Genomic DNA, 26,174 nt, shown 5'->3' on the forward strand with positions numbered 1-26,174 from the left:
GATCGAGGACCATGGACTCGGATTTGGAGGTGCTGACTCTCATCCCGACCGCTTCACACTCGGCTGCGAATCGTTCCAGCGAGAGCTGGAGATCACGGCCTGAAGAAGCCAACAGCACCACGTCATCTGCAAAAAGCAGAGACGCGATGCTGAGGTCCCCAAACCGGACCCCCTCAACGCCTCGGCTGCGCCTAGAAATTCTGTCCATAAAAATTATGAACAGAATCGGTGACAAAGGGCAGCCTTGGCGGAGTCCAACCCTCACTGGGAACGAATCCGTCTTACTGCCAGAAATGCGGACCAGACTCTGGCATCGGTGATACAGGGACCGAACCGCCCTTATCAGTTGGCTCGGCACCCCGTACTCCCGAAGCACTCTCCACAGACCCTCCCGAGGGACACGGTCGAACGCCTTCTCCAAGTCCACAAAACACATGTGGACTGGTTGGGCGAACTCCCATGCACCCTCGAGGATCCTGCCGAGGGTGTAGAGCTGGTCCACTGTTCCACGGCCAGGACGAAAGCCACACTGCTCCTCCTGAATCCGAGGTTCGACCTCCCGACGGACCCTCCTCTCCAGCACCCCTGAATAGACCTTACCAGGGAGGCTGAGGAGTGTGATTCCCCTGTAATTGGAACACACCCTCCGGTCCCCCTTCTTAAAGAGGGGAACCACCACCCCAGTCTGCCAATCCAGAGGCACTGTCCCCGATGTCCACGCAACGTTGTAGAGGCGTGTCAGCCATGACAGCCCCACAACATCCAGAGCCTTTAAGAACTCCGGGCGGATCTCATCCACCCCCGGGGCCTTGCCATCGAGGAGTTTTTTGACTACCTCAGTGACTTCGACCCCAGAGATTGGATAATCCACCTCAGAGTCTCCAGGCCCTGCTTCCTCAATGGAAGGCGTGTAGGTGGAATTGAGGAGGTCTTCGAAGTATTCTCCCCACCGACTCACGACGTCCCGAGTCGAGGTCAGCAGCACGCCATCCCCACTGTAAACAGTGTTGACGTTGCACTGCTTCCCCCTCCTGAGACGCCGGATGGTGGACCAGAATTTCCTCGAAGCCGTCCGAAAGTCATTCTCCATGGCCTCACCGAACTCCTCCCACGCCCGGGTTTTTGCCTCAGCAACCGCCGAAGCCGCGTTCCGCTTGGCCATCCGGTACCTGTCAGCTGCCTCCGGAGTCCCACAGGCCAAAACGGCCCGATAGGACTCCTTCTTCAGCTTGACGGCATCCCTTACCGCCGGTGTCCACCAGCGGGTTCGGGGATTGCCGCCACGACAGGCACCAACGACCTTACGGCCACAGCTCCGGTCGGCCGCCTCAACAATGGAGGCGCGGAACATGGTCCACTCAGACTCAATGTCCCCCGCCTCCCCCGGGACGTGGGAAAAGCTCTGCCGGAGGTGGGAGTTGAAGCTCTTCCTGACAGGAGATTCTGCCAGACGTTCCCAGCAGACCCTCACAGAGCGTTTGGGTCTGCCAGGTCGGACCGGCATCCTCCCCCACCATCGGAGCCAACCCACCACCAGGTGGTGATCAGTTGACAGCTCCGCCCCTCTCTTCACCCGAGTGTCCAAAACATGCGGCCGCAAATCCGATGACACGACTACAAAGTCAATCATCGAACTGCGGCCTAGGGTGTCCTGGTGCCAAGTGCACACATGGACACCCTTATGTTAGAACATGGTGTTCATTATTGAAAATCCGTGTCGAGCACAGAAGTCCAACAATAGAACACCGCTCGGGTTCAGATCAGGGGGGCCGTTCCTACCAATCACGCCCTTCCAGGTCTCACTGTCATTGCCCACGTGAGCATTGAAGTCACCCAGTAGAACGATAGAGTCCCCAGAAGGAGCGCTCTCCAGCACTTCCTCCAGGGACCCCAAGAAGGGTGGGTACTCTGAGCTGCTGTTTGGTGCATAGACACAAACAACAGTCAGGACCCGTCCCCCCACCCGAAGGCGGAGGGAGGCTACCCTCTCGTTCACCGGGGTGAACCCCAATGTGCAGGCGCCCAGCCGGGGGGCAATAAGTATACCCACACCTGCTCGACGCCTCTCACCGTGGGCAACTCCAGAGTGGAAGAGAGTCCAGCCCCTCTCGAGAGGGCTTGTACCGGAACCCAAACAAATTATTATTATTTATTATTATTTGTTTATTTATCATTTATTCAACACACTTACTTATTCATTGTTTGTGCCTTCTTGGTTTTTTTTGTGTTGCTTGTATGCATATGTGTACTATCTCACCGAGGGATAGTGGGAACGTAATTTCAATCTCTTTGTGTGTCTTGGTATATGAAAAAAAAATCAACAATAAAGCAGACTTTGACTTTGATAAAAAAAAAAAAAATTCAGACGAAACTGGATAAGGGCGCTCTAAATTTCACCGTTGGCAGTGACTCAACTGGGTGGGCTTAAGAAAAATGGCACCAAAAAGAAACTCATATTTTGCAGGTTACAAACTTCAAGTTGTAAAATATGCAGCTGAAAACAGTAATCGAGCAGCAGAAAGAAAGTTTGGAGAACCGTGATGTACCAATGGATTACTATTTCAAGTGACGTCAGTGGCACGGCGTGGCGGGGCGGTTTTTTACATAAAGGACAGACGTACCCACGTAAGGACTACCGGCATCATTAGCGGTGATCATTTCTAAGTGACACGGAGGACAAAGAGTTTGAAGGAATTAAGGGTTTGGAGTGACATAGAAGGTTTGAAAAACTATTATGGCTTTTACGCACGCCCGGTCCTACTCTACTGAGTCGGGGTCCGGCGCTCGGCCGAGTGGCTGTCCGCGAACGGTGCATGGCCATTACGCACGCCCGGTCCTATGCCATGGAGCTCTCGTGTCTGGAAGTCCACGCCACCACACGCTTGGATGTTTGTTTTGTTTAATAAAGAGCCGTTTACCAAACCCACGTCTATCTTTGTACTTTGTTAACGCTACAATATAGTTATATACTAGATCTGTGGAATAAAGACGATGCTGACGTCAGGGCGCACGTGCAGCGATGTTGACAAAGGACGAGGAATTTGATCGATGGATTTAATGGATTTAAAGTGCACGGATGATTTGATAATATTATTGGCTTATATTATAGTTATTTGAAATATAGTTTATCTATCGTTATATGAGCCTGTGGAATATTTTGAAGTGCAAGCACCCTCAGCCGCACTTTGTTCACAAAGGACGATCGATGGATTTACCGAATTGGAGTGACACCGATGGTTTTATAAACATGTTATTCATGTAATAGTTGTCCTTAATCACTCTATATGTTACGTCAGGCCCGTTCTCAGCTCTTTGTTTGTGTTTGTCACGTTAGCATACCTATCGTTTAGCCTGTTGTTGCTATTTAATGAATTGGAGTGACACCGATGGTTTTATAAACATGTTATTCATGTAATAGTTGTCCTTAATCACTCTATATGTTACGTCAGGCCCGTTCTCAGCTCTTTGTTTGTGTTTGTCACGTTAGCATACCTATCGTTTAGCCTGTTGTTGCTATTTAATGAATTGGAGTGACACCGATGGTTTTATAAACATGTTATTCATGTAATAGTTGTCCTTAATCACTCTATATGTTACGTCAGGCCCGTTCTCAGCCCTTTGTTTGTGTTTGTCACGTTAGCATACCTATCGTTTAGCCTGTTGTTGCTATTTAATGAATTGGAGTGACACCGATGGTTTTATAAACATGTTATTCATGTAATAGTTGTCCTTAATCACTCTATATGTTACGTCAGGCCCGTTCTCAGCTCTTTGTTTGTGTTTGTCACGTTAGCATACCTATCGTTTAGCCTGTTGTTGCTCGTTCATGACTGTTTTTGGTGTGGGATTTTGTTGAATAAATCGCCCCCCAAAATGCGACTTATACTCCGGAGCGACTTATATATGTTTTTTTCTCACTTTTTGGGGCATTTTATGGCTGGTGCGACTTATACTCCGGAACGACTTATAGTCCGGAAAATACAGTAAATGATTTTTTAAGTCATTTAGGCAACTGTTAATCCTCATGGCATGGAGCCTATCCCAGCCGTCATCAGGCAGTAGGCGGGGGACACCCTGAACTGTTTGCCAGCCAATCGCAGGGCACACAGAGATGAACAACCATCCGCACTCGCACCCACACCTAGGGGCAATTTGGAGTGCTCAACCGGCCTACCAAGAATGTTTTTGGAATGTGGGAGGAAATCCGAGTGCCCGGAGAAAACCCACGCGGACACGGGGAGAACATGCAAACTCCACATAGGGAGGGCCGGAGGTGGAATCGAACCCACACCCTCCTAACTGTGAGGCGGACGTGCTAGCCAGTGCGCCACCAAGCCACCCCCCTTATGTTAATAGCATTACTAAATTAAAAGTATCTTAATTTAAGCATTTTCTGCTTTGTCCTGAATCACATTTGGGGTATTATAAAAATGTTGCATTTATCCTGTTCATGTTCTTATTGGATACGATGAATGGTACTGTTAATTGTTTATCAGCCAATATATCAGCCATTATTTTTTATTTATTCCTGCTTCCAAACAGCATGGATCACAGCTATAGTAAAATTGTAACATAGCGAAGTCATGACATTCTAATATTGTCAATGACAGTTTTTATAATTACTAGTGGTGTGTGTGTGTGTGTGTTACATTACCTCATAGCTGGCATACTTATAGAGTGGCGAATGGAATAGTGGCTACTTTGTAAGCATTAAAGAGGAGACAAAGAAAAATGCACGTGTTACAATACAAAGCAGATAGACCTACGTATGCATGGATAGTGAAGTGGCAGAGAGGAAGCAGCGCAGTCTTACCTAAAAGAATTGGAGAAAGGAACCACTCTGCAGAGCACAGTAACATTAAGAAAGACATAAAAATGAGTGTGAGCTGAGGCTAAAGCATTAGTTCACCACAGCAACAAGAGCAGATTCAGGAAGACAAAGAATTGTGAAGGCACATGAAGAATTTTGCTCTGTTTGATAGGCCACAAAAAAGTTTGTTTAGCGCATTATTGTATTAATATACTTATTAATAGTAATACTAATAAAATGAAATCATTTTAGCAATCTTTTTTGGCCCAATGAATTTAACAAATCTCACTTTATATTTTTGTCTTATTCCACACACTGTAGAATTTGAGCAGTGGCAATCCAGTGGCACACAACCCTTTCTTGCAAAAGAAAAATGGAAATACAGTGGAGCCTCGGTTTTCGAACGTTTCGGTTCTCAAACAAATCGGTATTCGAACAAAAAATTAGAGATTTTTTTGCTTCGGATGTCGGACGAAATTCGGTTGTCGAAACCTCGCGAGATGAGCCGAGAGGACCCGCATGCCAACTGACTCCGTTCTGTATTACAATCTCGCTACTCTGAGGATTCCATCAACTCTAATCATGCCTCCAAAGGAAGCAAGTGGGAGCAGTAAAGCTATCCTAAAACACAAAGACGGCCTCAAAACAATGCGACAGTGAGCGCCCAGCGCGCTGCGGTTGCGGACCAAATTAAGCTCCCTGCGCACTGAGGTCCACCTAAATTTTGGAGAGTACATCAGGACATTAAACATATTTTCTAAATTTTAGTGACGGCCTTCACAATAATGCGACCAGCGCGGTGTAATTGCGCGGTCGGCTACACGCTACGGTTGCGCGTTCGGCGGTGCGCTGCAGTTGTGCAATTGGACAAAATTAAGCTCCCTGCGCACTGAGGTCCACTTAAAATTTGGAAAGTACATCAGGACTTTAAAAATATTTTCTAAATTTCAGCGATGGCTCTGTCACAATAATGCGACCAGCGCGGTGCAGTTGCGCGGTCGGCGACGCGCTACGGTTGCGCGTTCGGCGGTGCGTTGCAGTTGCGCGATCGGACAAAAATGCGCAAATGAAAAACTGCTTAAAAAAGGCGGGTTTTTTTTGTTGCTCGGAATGGATTAAAAATTGTTCCATTATTTGTAACATGATTCGGAATTCGAATGATTCACTTCTCGAACAGCCTACTGGAACGGATTGTGGTCGAAAACTGAGGCTCCACTGTAGTTTCCTTTTAACAGGAGTGCAGAGACTTTTTATTTCTACTATGCGACAATTTTGTTGTAATGTGTTTGAGCCTTTATATGTGTGCATTGTAGCCACAAAGGTTTCCAAAGAGTCAGAAAATCTGAAACCGTACAAGTTTTACATTTTTATGAGAGAATTTAAATAACCGTATTTTCCGCACCATAAGACACTTCAGGTGTAAAGGCCCAGACTCAATTGCGGGGGCTAGTCTGTACTTAATCCACACATAGGATGCACCGTATTAAAGTGGGGATACATGTCATGATTTACGGTAAACAAAAGAAAGCAAAACAGGAGCAAGACAGTGAGTTGTACTTTATTCTTCTATTTAACCATAACCAACTCACATTATTGTTAATCGACATTCATACGCAAATCCATCAAAGTCCTCATCTTCTGTATCAGAATTAAACAGTCGGGCAAGTTAAATATGACAAATTCCCTCTTGTCATTGGCTTGTCGCTGTCACGTTGCTCCTCGACAATGATCCCAGCTTTCCAGGAAGCTTGAATTGTGCCTCGTAATTATATCTCTTTGGTGATTTAAAGGGTCCTAATGCTGTTTGCTTTGCACCAACCGATAGTATTTATCAATCGCAACGGAGGTACATATTCTATGTACGTATTATGGACATTTCGCAGATTGGTTGACCGCCTCGCTATACAAATTTTTGTACAACGTAATGATTGGTTCATTCGATATACATCTAAATATTACGTCCCTGCATGTGGCGGCAGCCACACAACATTAACACATTTTGGAATTCAGTCCACACAAAAATGCACCTTATTAAAAGGTGCACCTTTGGTTTTTGAGAAAATTAAAGGCTTTATAGTGCGCCTTATGGTAAGATACGATAAGATTATAGTAAAACTATAACGCTAGATTTCTTAAGAATCAGCAGAAACTAGGGCTGCTAGATTATCTGTAAAAATCACAATAATTCTGTTCAACATTGAAATCACAATTAAGTTTTAAGATTAAGATTTGTTAATTGGAAAAGCATTTATTAAACATGTTTGGAACAGCATTTATGGAAGTTTTCAAAAACACTCGTGTTAACAGTGCGAGGAAAGTTCATTTTTCTACACAAACTATTTCAAAGTTCAGTTCACAAATTTAAAATTTTATGAACTAAGTTTATGGTTCCAAAAATGAAAAATTTCTAGTTCTTCTCTTACCCCAACCCCCGGCCCCCCACCCAAAAAAAAAGTTGCTACGAGCTGTTTACCCCCTGGCATTTTGGCATTTTGTTATGTTTTCACCAATTCCATTCACACTTTCTTGTTTGCCCAAAGAACCTGAAACGTTTAGAATTTGGACATAAAAGTGCAAAGGTAAAGGTGCAAAGCCGAAATTAATTACTAAAACAAAAGAAACCATAATTTGTGATTCAACACCAACTTCCTGAATGCTCTCACAGGATAACTTATCATTGCCATTTGACAAGAAAGAGCAAGTGTGTGTGTTTGTGTGTGTGTGGGTGGGGGGGGGGGGGGTGCTGCTCGTCGGGAGTTTTCATTGAATGGAGTGTCGAGCTGTGCAACTGTTGGGGTTGGCATATCCTTTTCCCTTGTCTATTTAAGCCTTGTATGCAGTGTATGTAGCGGGGATTTATTTTGAAGTCTAAGAAGAGAAAACCTGGCATCATTGAACGAAAGTAAACTGCCGTTCAAAACCATTTAATGGCTCCAAAATGAGCACATTTACAAAAACGTCCACAGAACAAAAATGTGTTCCATTCTGTTCACGTTCATCCAAAATATGAACGAATTCATGAACTTTCGTTCATTAAACGCGTTAAGGTCCAACACTGCCTGTTAAATATGGCCTGGAGTTCTACTCTCCACACACGCGGGGGGTTGTGCATGCACGTCTCAGAACGCAAACACCAAATAATCGTTTGTCCTCGGTTATATGAATTCTGGGAGTATCTGGAACTAAAATTGTGATTATGATTAAAATTCGATTAATTGAGCTGCCCTGGCAGACACCATGTTTTACAATGAAACACATCTGAAATAAAGTATAATAAATCACAATGAAATATCTAAAATAAAGTATAATCAATCAGAGCAGTGGACAGAACTGAAATGGAACACTTCTAAAAAAGGTTGAATGTGCTCATGTGAAGGTTGAAACACTGCTACCAACCAGCTCCATACCTCATATCGCCCAGTTTCCTGCTAATTGCCGAGCTCATGGTGGTGAGCGCCGCAGTGGTCTTCTGTCCTGCCTGAGAGAGGGTCTCCTGAGTCTTCTTGTATCTGAAAAGGGGTAGCCCAGGGTTGGAAGGGTTACTTTAAAATGTTTTCAGATACAGTAACTAGTTACCTGTGAAAAACAAAACAATGTTTAAAGTGTACCCCTGGAGCTCCCACATTTAGGTCTTGATGGGTAAAGGGAGCAATACTGTAAAGTTTAATAAATAGCTGGTTTTCCCATTCCTGTTTCTACTCTTTTTCTGCCAAAATAATCTCCTTGGGTACCATTTCACACACATCTGGTATAGGCCCAGACAGTGATGCCCGCGTAATTTTAAACTATTTGGGGTGGTCGAAGGCTTTTTTGTGTGTTGATTGGAACCTAGATCACATCAATGATGTGCAAGAAATAAAGGGATCCTAACCCTAATCATGTTTGATTGATGGTCAGTGCATGGAAAAGAATAAACATTGATGGTCGGTGTATTAGCAATTGCTAAACAACACATCCCTAAAAAGTCGACAGCTAGCACACTGCGCATGACCTAATTGAACAGCTAAAAGGCCAATACCCTTAACTAGTTTGAAGAAATTGAGCATGTCCAAATTAAGACCAAATAAGAAGTGTGTGGGGTGAGTGCGGGCAAGAATGTTTACAGGAGGTTACGCAGGTGATGGAGCCAGGAAAACTGCCAAGGCCAAAATAAGATGTGCAGTGGAACAAGGCCCTCACCTCACCCCAGCATCCATCGCACCTGCCCAAATGGAGACGACTCACTGTGAATGATTTTGCTGATTTTGTGAAACCGACTTTGACTTTGACTTTTATGACAAATTTCTGAAAATAATTGATCCCCGACTTGGTAAATTTTGGATTAAAGGGCATAACCCCTGGTTCTGCTGAGAACCTGGTTCTCTGCTTAAAGGTTTAGGGTTAGACCCCAACGTTGGCACTTATGATAGGACTGTATTATAAAAGTAAAATCCCCCTCTGAAGAAGAACTCTTAAGTGATTTAACGGTATTTTAGAACAGACTGGCAGTGGACCTACTGACGCTAACTTTTTGGGTGGAGTCTGCTTGATTTGACACGGCAGCCTGACTACGTCACAGAAGGAACTGATCACAATTACCCCATTGGAAATCACTGTACAGACTATCAACCTCAAAAGGTGTTGCGATCAAACTAGCCCCCAATTATAAATACTTGGGTATTATTGATTTTATTGAGCTGTCATTTAAACCACACAATGACATCATAATTTCCGTATTTTCAGGACTATAAGTCGCATTTTTTTTCATAGTTTGGCCGGGGGTGCGACTTATAATCAGGAGCGACTTATGTGTGAAATTACTAACACGTTACTTGATCATTAACACATTACTTACTTACTATATATATATATGTATATATATATATATATATATATATATATATATATATATACACACACACACACACACACACATATATATACATATATACATATATACATATATACATATATATACATATATATATACATATATACATATATACATATATATATATATATATATATATATATATATATATACACACATGTATATATAGGACTCTCAGAAAATTTGAATATTGTGATAAAGCTCTTTATTTTCTGTAATGCAATTAAAAAATATAAAAATGTCATACATTCTGGATTAATTGCAAATCAACTGAAATATTGCAAGCCTTTTATTATTTTAATATTGCTGATTATGGCATACAGCTTAAGAAAACTCAAATATCTTATCTCAAAACATCAGAATACTAGTAGGGTATCCAACTAATCATTTGAATCGTCTAATTAACTCGAAACACCTGCAAGGAAACCCTTGAGCCTTGAAAAACCCTCAGCTTGGTTCAGTAAACTAAATCACAAGTATGGGGAAGACTGCTGATCTGACTGCTGTCCAGAGGACCATCATTGACACCCTTCTTCAGGAGGGTAAGACACAAAAATATTTTTTTTTTTCAAGAGCAAGGTGTTCACACAGTGCAGTTTCAAAGCACATCCACAAAAACTCTGTTAGAAGGGGGAAATGTGGCAGGAAACGCTGCACAACCAAGAGAGATGACCGCAGCCTTAACAGCACTGTGAAGAAGAGTCGCTTTCAGAATTTGGGGGAGCTTCAAAGACAGTGGACTGAAGCTGGAGTCCAGGTATCAAAAGCCACTGTTCACAGACGCGTCTGGGAAATGGGCTACAATAGCCGTATTCCCATGGTCAAGTCACTTCTGAACTCAAGACAACGGAAGAAGCGTCTGACTTGGGGCTATGGAAAAGAAGCACTGGACAGTTGCAGAGTGGTCCAAAGTCCTCTTTTCAGCCATAAGCAAGTTTTGTATTTCATTTAGAAGTCAAGGCGCCAGAATCTGGAGAAAGGCTGAGACGAGCAAAACCCAAGTTGCTTGAAATCCAGTGAGAAGTTCCCACAGTCAGCGATGGTTTGGGGAGCCATGTCAGCTGCTGGTGTTGGTCCACTGTGTTTCCAGTCCAGAGTAAATGCAGCTGTGTACCTAGAGATTTTAGAGCACTACATGCTTCCATCTGCTGAAAAGCTCTGTGGAGATGATGATTTCATTTTCCAGCATGATCTGTGCCAAAACCACCAGTAAATGGTGTGCTGACCATGGCATTACCGTCCTCGATTGGCCTCCCAATTCCCCTGACCTGAAGCCCGTAGAGAATTTGTGGGGTATTGTGAAGAAGAAGCTGACAGACACCAGACCCAACAATGCAAATGAGCTTAAGGCCGCTATTGAAGCATCCTGGGCATCCATAACACCTCAGCAATGCCACAGGCTGATTGCCTCCATGCTACGCCGCATTGATGCAGTAATCCATGCAAAAGGATTCCCAATCAATTACTGAGTGCATTGTTGGACATTTTCAAATGTTTGATTTTGTTTTGCTGTTATAAATCTTTTTTTACTAATTTTTACTAAATATTCAAATTTTTTGAGATAGGATTTTTGAGTTTTCTTAAGCTGTAAGCCATAATATTAAAATAATAAAAGGCTTGCAATATTTCAGTTGATTTGTAATGAATCCAGAATGTATGACATTTTTCTTTTTTTAATTGCATTACAGAAAATAAAGAACTTTATCACAATATTCTAATTTTCTGAGACAGTCCTGTATATATATATATTTTCGAACGTCCCGGTTTTCGAACAAATCGGTATTCGAACAAAAAATTTGAGATTTTTTTGCTTCGGATGTCGGACGAAATTTCGGTTGTCGAACCTCGCGAGATGAGCCGAGAGGACCCGCATGCCAACTGACTCCGTTCGTTATTACATTCTCATTACTCTGAGAATTGCCTCAACTCTAATTATGCCTCCAAAGGAAGCAAGTGGGAGCAGTAAAGCCATCCTAAAACACAAAGTCTCTCTTAAAGCAATGCGACAGTGACAGCTGTGGTTGCGCGATCGGACAAAATTAAGCTCCCTGCGCACTGAGGTCCACTTAAATTTTGGAAAGTACATCAGGACTTTAAAAATATTTTCTAAATTTCAGTAACGGCTGTCACAATAATGCGACCAGCGCGGTGCAGTTGCACGGTCGGCAATGCGCTATGGTTGCGTGTTCAACGGTGCGCTGCAGTTGCGCGATCGGACAAAAATGTGCAAGTGAAAAAATGCTTAAAAAGGTGGGTTTATTTTGCTTGGAACTGATTAAATTTGTTTCCATTATTTGTAATGGGAAACATGATTCGGAATTCGAACGATTCACTCAAACTTCTGGAACGGATTGTGGTCGAAAACCAAGGCTCCACTATATACATACCGTAATTTTCGGACTATAAGTCGCGTTTTTTTCCATAGTTTTGGTGGGGGGCGACATACTCAGGAGCGACTTATATGTGATTTTTTTCTCAAATTTTCAAAATTCAAAAATCCATGATGTAGTGAAACCGCGATAAAAAAAACGCGATGTAGCAAGGAATTACTGTCATTTGACCTGCAAGTGACGTCAGCAGCGCGGCGGTTGTTTACATAAGGACAAAGGATTCTATCACGGGATGACGAAGATGACGAAGGGCCCCACGTTTGAAGGATTTAATGATTTGGAGTGACACAAGGTTTGAAAAACGTATTTATGTTATAGTTATTTGATATATTTTATTTCGTGTAGCAACTTGTATATGTTTTTATCGTTACAGTTCAGTAGTTGTTGGCTCGTTGAACTATTGTTTTGTTAAATAAAGAGCCGTTTACCAAACCCACGTGTTTCCTGGTACTTTGTTAACGCTACAATATAGTTGTATACTAGATCTGTGCGGCGCGCACGCGGCGTTGTTGACATAAAGGACAAGGAATTTGATCGATGGATTTAATGATTAGGAGTGACACAGATGGTTTGATAATATTGTTGTTATATGATAGTTATTTGAAATATACTTTATATATCGTTATATGGGTCTGTGGAATAATTAGAAATGCAACTTACGAGTCCGACGTCAGCGGCGCATATGTGGCGCATACGCGGCATTGTTTACATAAAGGACGATCGATGGATTTAATGAATTGGAGTGACACAGATGGTTTGATAAATGTGTTATTTATGTAATACTTATTTGAATAACTCTGAATGTTACTCAGGCCTGTTCTCAGCTCCTCGTTTGTATATATGTCACGTTAGCATACAGTATCGTTTAGCCTGTTGTTGCTGGTTCATGTCTGTTCTTGGTGTTGGATTTTGACAAATAAATTTGCCCCAAAACTGCGACTTATACTCTGGTGCGACTCATATATGTTTTTTTTAACTGTATTGTGCATTTTATGGCTGGTGCGACTTATACTCCGAAAATTACAGTATATATATATATATATATATATATATATATATATATATATATATATATATATATATATATCCATCCATCCATCCATCCATTTTCTGAACCGCTTAGTCCCCACGGGGGTCGCGGGCGTGCTGGAGCCTATCCCAGCCATCAACGGGCAGTAGGCGGGGGACACCCTGAACCGGTTGCCAGCCAATTGCAGGGCACACAGAGACAAACAACCATCCGCACTCGCACTCACACCTAGGGACAATTTGGAGTGCTCAATCGGCCTACCAAGCATGTTTTTTGGGATGTGGGAGGAAACCGGAGTGCCCGGAGAAAACCCACGCGGGCCCGGGGAGAACATGCAAACTCCACACAGGGAGGGCCGGAGGTGGAACCGAACCCGCACCCTCCTAACTGTGAGGCGGACGTGCTACCCAGTGCGCCACCGAGCCGCCTTATATATATATATGTATATATATATATATATATATATATATATGTATATATATATATATATATATATATATATATATATATATATATATATATATATATATATGTATATATGTATATATGTATATATGTATATATATATATATATATATATATATATATATATATATATATATATATATATATATATAAGTCGCCGAGGCTAACGTTGCCCGGCCAGATGGCCGGCCGCTTCCCTACACCCCCCTCTCATATATAAACAACATTTTCTCAACGGATTTACAGGATTCACAAAAATGATACTTTCAATGGAAAAAAACATGGAAATCCGCGGCTCAGCGGAAAATTCTCATTCCTGTTTTACGCTACATAAACCTATCCCATTCCCTTGATAACCATTCCCACACTGTGCATGTATTGTACCTTTACAGTAAATTAAAGAAAAAACGTGATGTCACATGTCCAAACTACTTCTGCATCGGTTGGTGTGCATGGCCGGCTGCCACCCCCTGCGCTTGAACTCAAGTTACGTCCGCAGTGACGCACATTGTTCACAGGCACGCCTCGCGCGATCAGGGCTCATTGCTGCTGTCCCGACTCCTGGATGGCAGTGCTTTTTCCTACCCGCACTTGTCCTCAGTGAAGCACATTGCTCAGAGGCACGCCCCGCCCCACGCTGTCCCAACTCTTTCTACACAGCGGTGCATTTTTTTTTCTTTATGTACGGCTGTGTCACATCTCTGCACTCACCCTGCTGGCTGGCTGATGCACCTCTGAGGTCCTGCTTGCCCGAAGGGCGTCACTAATACAGAACTGCGCGTGCTAATTGCTGCTGATCGCCACCACCTGTCCTGCTGATTAGGGCATGTATATAGACGCAGTTCCCCGGTTAGTTCTCGCTGTTTTGTCTGCTTTAACACATGCACACCTGCCTACTTCCAATTCCTAACCCTCGTTTAAAAACTTAATTATAGTTTTGAACCTGTACTATGTCATGTAACATGGGGGGAAAAGAAGGTGTAAATGGTAAAAAATGGATTGTTCACAGGAATAAATTGGCAGAGCTGAAATTCCAAATTTGTCCAAAAGATGGCGCCAGACCAAAACATGAGACCAAAAAAGGGTCCAAAATAAGGTAAGCAAGTTAAAATAGAAATAAAACAGGAACACGGTGTCAGAGTGAGTGTCATGTATGGACGCACAAATGTGATTTTTACTTTTTGATTTATTTGCTTGGCTAAAAATGTATTCTGTTACCGCTTAAAGCCATATTGTTAGTCAATTCAATCAAGAGACCCGTCACTATGAGAATAGTGGCGTGACAAATTGGTTAAAGAAATAGATCAAAGGTTTGGATTTTTATTTCAGAGTTAATTGAAGCGTAACTTTAAAAAGTTATTTTCATGAAACAGGAAGTGAAGAAAAGGGGAAGTGAAAGGCTTTACCAGGGGCTAGCTGTACATTGGTGGAAAGTAATGCGTGGTCAAAGAGGAAACATCTGCTGAAGGACAGCAGGTGTACGAGCGGGGGAAAATTGTCCAAACCCTATACAGCTGAAGAAGGAGTCCTATCGGGCCGTTTTGACCTGCGGGACTCCGGAGGCAGCTGACAGGTACCGGATGGCCAAGCGGAACGCGGCTTCAGCGGTTGCTGAGGCAATAACCCGGGCGTGGGAGGAGTTTGGTGAGGCCATGGAGAATGACTTTCGGACGGCTTCGAGGAAATTCTGGTCCACCATCCAGCGTCTCAGGAGGGGGAAGCAGTGCAACGTCAACACTGTTTACAGTGGGGATGGCGTGCTGCTGACCTCGACTCGGGACGTCGTGAGTCGGTGGGGAGAATACTTCAAAGACCTCCTCAATTCCACCTACACGCCTTCCATTGAGGAAGCAGGGCCTGGAGACTCTGAGGCGGATTATCCAATCTCTGGGGTCGAAGTCACTGAGGTAGTTAAAAAACTCCTTGGTGGCAAGGCCCTGGGGTGGATGAGATCCGCCCGGAGTTCTTAAAGGCTCTGGATGTTGTGGGGCTGTCATGGCTGACACGCCTCTACAACGTTGCGTGGACATCGGGGACAGTGCCTCTGGATTGGCAGACTGGGGTGGTGGTTCCCCTCTTTAAGAAGGGGGACCGGAGGGTGTGTTCCAATTACAGGGGAATCACACTCAGCCTCCCTGGTAAGGTCTATTCAGGGGTGCTGGAGAGGAGGGTCCGTCGGGAGGTCGAACCTCGGATTCAGGAGGAGCAGTGTGGCTTTCGTCCTGGCCGTGGAACAGTGGACCAGCTCTACACCCTCGGCAGGATCCTCGAGGGTGCATGGGAGTTCGCCCAACCAGTCCACATGTGTTTTGTGGACTTGGAGAAGGCGTTCGACCGTGTCCCTCGGGAGGTTCTGTGGAGGGTGCTTCGGGAGTACGGGGTGCCGAGCCAACTGATAAGGGCGGTTCGGTCCCTGTATCACCGATGCCAGAGTCTGGTCCGCATTTCTGGCAGTAAGTTGGATTCGTTCCCAGTGAGGGTTGGACTCCGCCAAGGCTGCCCTTTGTCACCGATTCTGTTCATAATTTTTATGGACAGAATTTCTAGGCGCAGCCGAGGCGTTGAGGGGGTCCGGTTTGGGGACCTCAGCATCGCGTCTCTGCTTTTTGCAGATGACGTGGTGCTGTTGGCTTCTTCAGGCCGTGATCTCCAGCTCTCGCTGGAACGGTTCGCAGCCGAGTGTGAAGCGGTCGGGATGAGGGTCAGCACCTCCAAATCCGAGTCCATGGTCCTCGATCGGAAAAGGGTGGAATGCCCTCTCCGGATCGGGGATGAGATCCTGCCCCAAGTGGAGTTCAAGTATCTTGGAGTCTTATTCACGAGTGAGGGGAGGATGGAGCGTGAGATAGACAGGCGGATCGCTGCAGCGTCGGCAGTAATGCGGACCCTGTACCGGTCCGTTGTGGTGAAGAGAGAGCTGAGCCAAAAGGCAAAGCTCTCAATTTACCGGTCGATTTACGCTCCTACCCTCACCTATGGTCACGAGCTATGGGTCGTGACCGAAAGAACGAGATCTCGGATACAAGCGGCCGAAATGAGTTTTCTCCGCAGGATGTCCGGGCTCTCCCTTAGAGATAGGGTGAGAAGCACGGTCATCCGGGAGAGACTCGGAGTAGAGTCGCTACTCCTCCACGTTGAGAGGAGCTAGATGAGGTGGCTCGGGCATCTTATCAGGATGCCTCCTGGACGCCTCCCTGGGGAGGTGTTCCGGGCATGTCCCACCGGTAGGAGACCCCGGGGACGACCCAGGACGCGCTGGAGAGACTATGTCTCTCAGCTGGCCTGGGAACGCCTTGGGATCCCCCGGGATGAGCTGGATGAAGTGGCTGGGGAGAGGGAAGTCTGGGAGTCCCTCCTAAAGCTGCTGCCCCCGCGACCCGACCCCGGATAAGCGGAAGAAGATGGATGGATGGATATACAGCGTGGGAAAATTGTCCAAACCCTATACAGCGTGGGAAAACTGACCAAATACTAGGGCGTGGGAAACTAGGCGGTCTTCCCGTATAGAGAGGATATAGGTACCAGACAAGTCTATAAAAAGTCCTGCAGGGGCAGCTACGAGGCTTTTTCCCCCAAAGAGCGCTCATACGTGAAGAAGTCCGAAGGAGTTTCAAGATTTTTTCCAGAGTCTCTTTGTGTGAGACGCAGGATCGCTGGTCTGAAATTAACTTGGATTTACTCCAAAGAATTGGACTGGACAACTTTACAAGAGAAACTAGGTGAAGGAGAACGGTTTCTATGTATTTTGGCGAGAGGGGGGAAATAGTCATCGGGCCGCCGGCTCCCTCGAGGCCAGCCTGTTTCTCTAATTTGGATTTTAGAAGTAAGATCGAATTGATCACTCGACTTTGCTTCCACCAAAAATACCACGCAGCTGGTGTCTACCTTTTCCCTCTTTCATGAACTGTGTTTTGCAATCGAATTGTTCTGGGATTGAATGATTTTATTAACACGGGTATCAGTGAGTGAAATTGTTCGTTTTCTGGAGTAATTGAGATTTGTAATTCTATTTCATGTTTCTTCAATAAATGTGTTTTGTATATTATTTACTTCGTTGTGCGCTGATTTGTACTGAATGTGCAATCGATGGTTTGGGGTTGATTTGACGATTTGATTAATGTGCGGGGGGTTATTATGGTATAACATAGGACCGTAATAAATAAAAGTAACATCAGACAATTTTAGAGAATTGAATAACTTTCGTAGTTATTTGAGACACGAGTGAATTTCAATCCGTTTGAAAGTTTGCTCCGTCTGAATAAATTAACGGAAGTGTTTAAATCGGATTATTGGTTTGGTGTAGAACTGAAAGTAATTTAATTATTTGAAGGGCGCAGGCCCGTTTCACCTTTTGACGGGCCGCGTAAAAAGTAACTCCGAACATCTTAGAGAATTAAATAACTTTCGTAGATATTTAAGGGAAGAGTGAATTCGTTAAAAATTTACTTCCTCTAAATAAAATAACGACGATGGTTAAAATAGATTATCAGAGTTGGTGAAGGATAAAAGTATTTCGATTGTCCGTCGGGCGCAGCCCAGTTCCTAAATTTGTCGGGCCGCGTCAAAAGTTAAACAGGACACGATCGAAAAATAGACTTGCCTTCCAAATTAATTACGGGGCAAATCTAAATACAGTAAAACATTTTTATTCGTTTTAAGAAAGTTGTTACTCTTTTTAAAGCAATCAAGTGGGGTGAAGCACTCCGACAGTTAAGTGCAAAATCTACATATAAGGAGTTAGAATTAATAATATAAAGTGCATTAATTTTCTTCTTAAATGCTATTATTGTCACACTTTTATTAATTCGATTCTCTTTCGAATAAACAAGTTAGTCGGCTCGCTGCATGAGCGACCAAGTGGAACGGACCCATATCAACATTTACTTCGGCAAAACTAGTGCTTGGGTGTGCTATACAAACGAATCCCTGAGGTCTTAACAAAGACATCTAAAAATATCCGTAACGTAATAAGAACTTCAAACATTAGCGGGGAGCCATCAATACGATGCGGTCACTTCGAAGTCTTGCCTCGAATTGAGTTACTCGGCTCGAGCTTCGGGTGACTTGAGAGGGATTGGCGTCGTACAGAAATTAGATTGATTCCGGTGGAGTTAATTTAACTCGGGTGGTTAGATTACGGACGAATCTCCGAACCCGGCTAAGACAAACCCGTTACCGGGTAGCCAGGGGCACCTTATTGAAATAGGTGCGTTTGACAACTATGACACTTAACCAACTAACCCTTAAACCCTTATTCTAATAACTAACCCTAACCCCTAGTGCTAACCCTAATCCCTAGCTCACTTGAAGTCCTAACTTTAAAGACATACTTTGAAACCCTAAACCTACTTTGAGACCTTAACCCAAGTTTTATACGCCATTATGAGAATCACGGAAAATTCACTTTTTTTGCTTTTATATTCATTTTATTGTGCACTTAGAGCACACATGTCAAACATCCGGCCCGCCGTGTAATCATATCCGGACCGCAAGATCATTTTACATTATTGTTATTAATGGCCCATCGATATGAAGCGCTGACAACACAATACAGCACAGAACTACAGATCCCATAATGCAACGCTTCGGCTGCCTTGCTGCACACTTCCGGCTACCTTGCCGCGCACTTCCTGCATCAATTAAGTCTAGCGATTACAAGATATTACGAAGATAGCCATTAGCTGAAGATACCTCTCACGATGCCGAAGAGAAAAGTAGATTCTGAAAACAGAGCCTTTAATAACCGATGGGAGGCTGAGTATATGTTTACTGACATTGCCGGTAAACCCGTGTCTCATTTGTGGAGCTAATGTGGCCGTAATTAAAGAATTCAATCTAAGACTGCACTTTGAGACAAAACATAAAGATAACCTGAAAGACCTGGATGCAGAGCAGAAGAAACAGAAAGCAGAAGAGTTAAAGAAGAATCTGACATTCCTGCAGACGTTTTTTACCCGTGCAAAATCACAAAGTGAAGCTGCTGTGAAAGCAAGTTTTGTCGTGGCAGAAGAGATCGCCAAATCAGCCCGGCCATTTACGGAGGGAGAATTTCTGAAGAGCTGCATGATTGTGCAAGTAAAATCTCTAGAGACCCTTCTCACCCAGGTTGCAGTCTGTTCGAACTACTCCCCTCCAGACGGCGTTACAGAGCTCTGTACGCTAAAGCCAGCAGACACAGAGACAGCTTCTTCCCCCAGGCTGTCGCTCTGATGAACTCACACCACTCTTAGAGTCTAAGAGTCATTGCTGTGCAATAATCAGAATCGGAATCAGAATCAGAAAACCTTTATTGTCATTCTACATAGTACAATGAAATTGGAGACCTCCATCCAGTGCATGAGGTAGATACGAGTAACATAGTCAAGTAATCGACTAATAGAAAAGTAGATGAATAATCGGAAACAGTAGTGCGAACAAAGTGCAGTAGTAGTGCAGGAGGAAAGTGTCATCAGTGTCGGCTGGAGTTGAGGGCGACAACATCCTGCTCTCGATGCTTTATTTTGAATTGTCAGTATTATGTTTCAATATTTATTTTATATTTTTATAATTTTTATATTTTTCAAGATGGCGGCGCGTGCACACGCAGCGGCCACTCTCTGTCCCGTCAGTACGGTGATTCGTTCGTCTAATGAGTGTTCGTCCGACAGTCTTGTGTGTTCGTCTCGTCCGTGCTACAAGTACAGCAGGCAGGTTCTGCTTGACATCGGCAGAAGTGGGTTTTGCGGCGTTCTGGACTTTGAAGCGTCGACATTAAAGGCGCTCGGACTGCTACGTCCTGAAACGTCGCCGACCTCACCCGCTATTCCTCCCCCGGTTGGGAGCCGTCGGAAACGGTGTGCGAGGAAGCAGAAGAGGGGCAAGCGCGGAGGCGTCCGGGCCAGGTGGCGGCCAACCCAGCGCGACCGGCGGTGCCCTCCATTCTTCTGGCGAATGTTCGATCGCTGGACAACAAAATGGATTACGTTCGCCTGCTGAGGTCTACGAACCGGACGGTGCGGGACTGCTGTGTGCTCGTGTTCACAGAGACCTGGTTGAGTGACAACGTTCCGGACTCTGCAGTGCATCTGGAGCGGCTAGCGTGCTATCGGGCGGACCGTGCCATTGTACGAGGGGGAAAGTCGCGAGGAGGTGGAATATGCGTCTACATCCGAGAAGAATGGTGCCGGGACTCTGTGGTGGTATGTAAGCACTGCTCGCCGCTTGTGGAGTTTGTGATCATTAAGTGCCGTCCTTTTTATCTGCCGAGGGAATTTACCGCGATTCTGCTAGTCGCGGTATACATCCCGCCTTCCAACATCGAAGGAGACAGGATCGCGGCGCTTGGTGAACTGTACCAGGCTGTCAGTGAACAGCAAACAGCGCACCCTGACGGTTTCACCATCTTCGCTGGAGACTTCAATCATGCCAACCTGAAGTCTGTTTTCCCGAGGCTTCACCAGCATGTTCCTTTTCCAACACGTGGAGACAGCTTCCTGGACCTAGTCTACTCGGTGCAAAAGGGAGCTTTCAAAGCCACCCCCCTCCCCCATCTGGGGCTTTCTGACCATCTCACCGTTTTGCTTTTGCCCGCATACAGACAATTGGTGAAGGCATCCAGGCCGGTTTGGAGGCAAGTTCGAGTGTGGCCTGAGGGTGCCTCCGATGCACTTCGTGACTGCTTCGACACCACTGACTGGGACTTGTTTAAGCAGGCAGCCACCTACAACGATTGGACGGACATAGAGGAGTATACTGACTCTGTTACCTCTTACATCACGAAGTGCATCGATGATGTGACTTGCTCGAAATCCGTCGTCACTCGCGCGGACTGGAAGCCGTGGCTGACAGGGGCTGTCCTCAGACTGCTGAGGGCCAGGGACAAGGCTTTCAGAGCGGGGGATGAGGCTGGCTTGAGGACAGTTAGGGCCGACCTGTCCCGAGGCATCAAAGAAGCGAAGAAGGCGTTCTCGTGCAAGGTCTCCACCCACTTCAAGGACAGCAAGGACGCACGTAGCCTTTGGCGGGGCATTCAGACCATCACGGACTACAAGCCCGCGCCGAGGAGCTGTGAGGGCGACGTCCGTCTGCTGAACGATCTGAACCGCTTCTTTGCTCGCTTCGACGCCCAGAACAGCACTTGCCCGCTGAAGACCACTCCCCCCCCACACGAGCAGCCCCTGCGCCTCTCTGCCGACGGTGTGAGGAGGGCGCTTGCCGCTATTGACACCCGTAAGGCGGCGGGCCCTGACAACATCCCGGGTCGAGCGCTGAAGGACTGCGCTGGGGAGCTGTCGGGTGTCTTCACGGACATCTTTAACGTTTCCCTGCAGCAGGCCATCGTCCCCTCGTCTTTCAAGGCTGCCACCATCGTTCCTGTGCCGAAGAAACCTGCGCCGTCCTGCTTCAATGACTACCGCCCTGTGGCACTGACGCCCATCATCATGAAGTGCTTTGAGCGGCTGGTCATGGAGCACATCAAGTCCGTTCTCCCCCCTACCATTGACCCTTTCCAGTTTGCGTACCGTGCCAAGCGGTCCTCTGAGGATGCCATCTGCTCTGCCCTCCACTCGGCCCTCACCCACCTGGAGAGAAAGGACTCATATGTGAGGTTGCTGTTTGTGGACTTCAGCTCTGCCTTCAACATCATTGTGCCGCAGCGACTCATCTGCAAACTCGACGAGCTGGGCCTCAGTACCTCCCTCTGCATCTGGATACTGGACTTCCTCTGTCAGAGGCCTCAGGTGGTGCGTGTTGGCGACAAAATCTCCGCCAGCATAACGCTGAGCACGGGGGGCCCCCAGGGCTGCGTGCTCAGTCCATTGCTCTTCACCCTGCTGACGCATGACTGCACTACGACCTACAGCGACAACCGCATAGTGAAGTTTGCTGACGACACGACTCTGGTGGGTCTCATCACGAAGGGCGACGAGACTCGGTACAGGTCGGAAGTTGACCTTCTGACCACGTGGTGCAGGGACAACAACCTCCTGCTGAACGTCAATAAGACCAAGGAAATCGTTGTAGACTTCCGGAAGGGTCACACAGCACACCTGCCGCTGATCATCGACGGTGCTGTGGTGGAGAGGGTGAGCTGCACCAAGTTCCTGGGGGTGCACATCAGTGAGGACCTCTCCTGGTCCGCAAACACCTCGTCACTGGCAAAGAAAGCTCAGCGCCGCCTGTACTTCCTGCGGAAGCTCAGGCGTGCATGTGCTCCTCAGGCAGTCCTGTCTACATTCTACCGTGGCACCATTGAGAGCGTCCTCACCAGTTGCATCGCTGTCTGGGGTGGTAACTGCACTGAACAGAACTTGAAGGCCCTGCAGCGCATAGTGAATACGGCTGGTAAGATTATTGGTGCTTCGCTCCCCTCCCTGAAGGACATTTACACCTCCCGTCTCGCCCGCAAGGCAACCTCGATTGCCAGAGATGTGAGTCACCCGGCTCACTCTTTGTTTGACCTTCTGCCCTCTGGGAAGAGGTACGGGAGCCTGCGCTCCCGCACCACCAGACTCGCCAACAGCTTCTTTCTCCAGGCTGTTAGGGCCCTGAACTCGCTACCCCCTTCTGCGTAGCGTGCGGCACTGTTGCGCTATTTTCGGGAATGTCTGCTGTATGCGCACTTGCTCCTTTTTTTTCTGCTCCTCTTATTTATTTATTTATTGTTGTGTTATTTATTCATTATTTATTCAGCACGCTTTTGTTATACTTGTTTACTTGTTTGTCTGTTGTGAGCCATGTCTTGTCACCGTGGGATAGGGGGGAACGAAATTTCGGTTTCTTTGTGTGTCTTTGGCATGTGGAGAAATTGACAATAAAGCTGACTTTGACTTTGATGTGTACTATGTGTCCACTCTGCATCCACTGCAGCCTGGTCATCCGAGAAGAGGGATCCTCCCATCTGTGGTCTCTTCTCAAGGTTTCTCATTTATCCTAGTAGGAGTTTTGAGTTTTTCCTTGCCGTCCTGGGAGTTTAAGATCAGGGGATGTTTTTGCACGCCCTGAGTGTTGTTAGTCAACTAAATGAACAGAGGCTGATATGCACCGAAGTCAAATTCCTTGTTTGGCATGCTCAAACATGGCCAATAAAAATTCTTGAATCTTGAATGATCAAGATGTTCGACGTCTTATGTCCTGACAAAAAGCAGCTGCTGGCAAATATAAGCCTGAGTAGAAATACAGTTATTGATCGAATTTGTGAGATGAGCACTGATTTAAGAGTACAGTTGAGTGAAAGAAGTAAAGATTTTATTGCCTTCTCTCTTGCTGTGGATGAAAGTACTGACATGACTGATACTTCACAACTGGCCATCTTCATCCGTGGAGTGGACTCCAATTTGCACGCAACAGAGGAAGTAATGGACATTAAATTGATGCACGGGACGACTGGAAAAGACATTTTTGAAAACGTATGTCAAAGTGCAACCGACATAAAACTGCCATGGGACAAACTTATGGAACACCGACTATGTGCGGTGAAAAAAGTGGACTCGTGGGAAGGATGCGAGTGAAGATGCAGGAGGAGAATTGTACTGGTGAGTTAACAGCATATCACTGCATCATACACCAGGAAGCACTATGTGGCAAAGTCCTGAAGATGGACCATGTAATGAGTACTGTAACGCAAACCGTAAACTTTATCCGAGCTAAAGGGTTAAATCACCAGCAGTTTTGTTCTTTTATGCAGGAGATAGATTCAGAGTTTGCCGACATTCCTTATCATACAGAGGTGCGTTGGCTAAGTCGGGGGAAAGTTCTCAACTGAGTTTTTGAGCTCAGGAACAAAATCTGTCAGTTCATGGACAGTAAAGGAAAAGACTTCACTGTTTTGAGGGATGAAAAATGGAAGTGCGAGTTGGCGTTTCTGGCTGACATAACAGCTCATCTTTAACGCCTTAAATCTGCAACTCCAGGGACGTGACCACATGATCACTGACATGTATGACGCAGTGAAGGCATTTCAAGTGAAGCTGCTTTTATGGGAGACACAAATGCAACAGCGCAACTTGCCTCACTTTCCCTGTTGCCAAGTAATGTTGAACCAAGTCAGCACAACTGTGTTCCCCAAAACGCACTTTGCCGACAAACTGAGCACACTACGCGCTGAGTTTGCGCGGCGCTTTAGTGACTTTGAAGCACAAAAAAAGAGTTTTGAGTTGCTTCGCAACCCATTTGCTGTCAATGTTGAAACTGCACTTGTGCAGATTCAGATGGAACTGATTGAGCTACAGTGGAATGGGACACTGAAGGCAAAGTACGGCACTGCAGGGCCCGCACTGTTCATTCACTCCATCCCTGCAACAATGCCCTAGCTCCGTCTTCATGCGGCTTGAACCTTGTGCATGTTTGGGAGCACATATCTGTGTGAGACGCTCTTCTCAGTGATGAAGATTAAGAAAACAGCATACAGAAGTTGTCTCACTGATGAGCACCTGCAGTCCAGCCTGGGAATCTCCACAACACAGGACTTCACACTAAACATAAACCAACTTGTTGCCAAAAAAAAATATGCCAGATGTCCAGCTGCGATCAGAGCATATGATCAGATCAGAGTCATAAGAGCAAAGAAAACTGAATGATTTAAAGTTGAAAGTTAAAGTTAAAGTCACAATGATGGTCACACACACATCTGGGTGTGGTTAAATTTGTCCTCTGCATTTAACCCATCCCCATGTGATTTTGATCCATCCCCTGGGGGAGAGGGGAGCAGTGAGCAGCAGCGGTACCACGCTCGGGAACCATTTGATGATCTAACCCCCTAATTCCAACCCTTAATGCTGAGTGCCAAGCAGGTAGGCAATGGGTCCCATTTTTATAGTATTTGGTATGACCTGGCTGGGGTTTGAAACCACCTTCCAGTCACAGGGCGGACACTCTACAACTAGGCCACTGAGCTGATTTGAATTGTTATTGCTGAAAAGCACACTTTTTATGTATATTTTCAGGTTTTGTAGCATGTTCATATTTCTAAATTGTATAATATTGACAGGAGATCTTTTTAAGGAGAGCAAAATCTTTGGGATATTTAAGTTTATTTCTTTATATACATTGACATAAGAGCAAAGGAATTTGAATGTTATTTTAATGTTGAGTTGTTTAAGTTAAGTTCTAAGTTGTATAATTTAACAAAATATTTCTATGGAGAGAAAACTATTAAATATAAGTTATTTAAGGTATAAGTTTGTTTCACAATAATATTCCTGTCTGTTTTGTATTCATATTTATGTTACAAAAACATTTAGTTTTAGTGTGTTCAATAAATGTTTATCCTGTTCGGCCCGCGACTTATCGTGTGTTTCGAATTCTGGCCCCTTGGGCAATTGCGTTTGACACCCCTAACTTAGAGTCTCCAAGATTGTAGAACTATATAATCTATCTCTTCAGGCAGCGCAAGAGTGCGAGTGCCAGCCCAAGCACAACAACGCCTGGACATGACCTTGTGGTAGGGCTTTTAACCAGCTCGGACAGGCACAGCCACATACACGCCTGTAAATGTAAAAGCATTCATATAAAATAAAGTACTGAAATCCCACGGTCCATTAGGGCATATATTCCCGTGCAGAACGGACCAAATATTTTGCCGGATACTGTTGCACCCTTAGTCCCGATTCAACAACATTTCTTCCACTA

At 45.3% G+C, this 26,174-nt stretch overlaps 1 protein-coding gene across 16 annotated transcripts in view; it reads right to left on the reverse strand.

The window, feature by feature from the left end:
- The window catches only part of LOC148401278 (tumor protein D54-like), a 92,110-nt gene that overhangs the window by 43,183 nt on the left and 22,753 nt on the right, over positions 1 to 26,174 (reverse strand). For 9 of the 16 annotated variants that reach the window (XR_015857086.1, XR_015857085.1, XM_088368633.1 and 6 more), the window contains exons 5-7: positions 8,218 to 8,319; positions 4,814 to 4,840; positions 4,655 to 4,699 (exon numbers count right to left, since the gene is read on the reverse strand). Coding sequence is in view for 14 of the 16 variants with exons in the window: in XM_088368633.1 (XP_088224759.1) it covers positions 4,655 to 4,699; positions 4,814 to 4,840; positions 8,218 to 8,319 (174 nt within the window). In the remaining 2 variants the exon portion in view is untranslated. The remainder of the gene's footprint in view (positions 1 to 4,654; positions 4,700 to 4,813; positions 4,841 to 8,217; positions 8,320 to 26,174) is intronic. The other 7 variants (XM_088368637.1, XM_088368639.1, XM_088368638.1 and 4 more) reach the window with 2 other exon arrangements.

This window comes from Syngnathus floridae, chromosome 2 (assembly GCF_059516105.1).
Source record: "Syngnathus floridae isolate MCC-2025c chromosome 2, RoL_Sflo_1.0, whole genome shotgun sequence".
In the NCBI taxonomy this organism is placed as follows: domain Eukaryota; kingdom Metazoa; phylum Chordata; class Actinopteri; order Syngnathiformes; family Syngnathidae; genus Syngnathus; species Syngnathus floridae.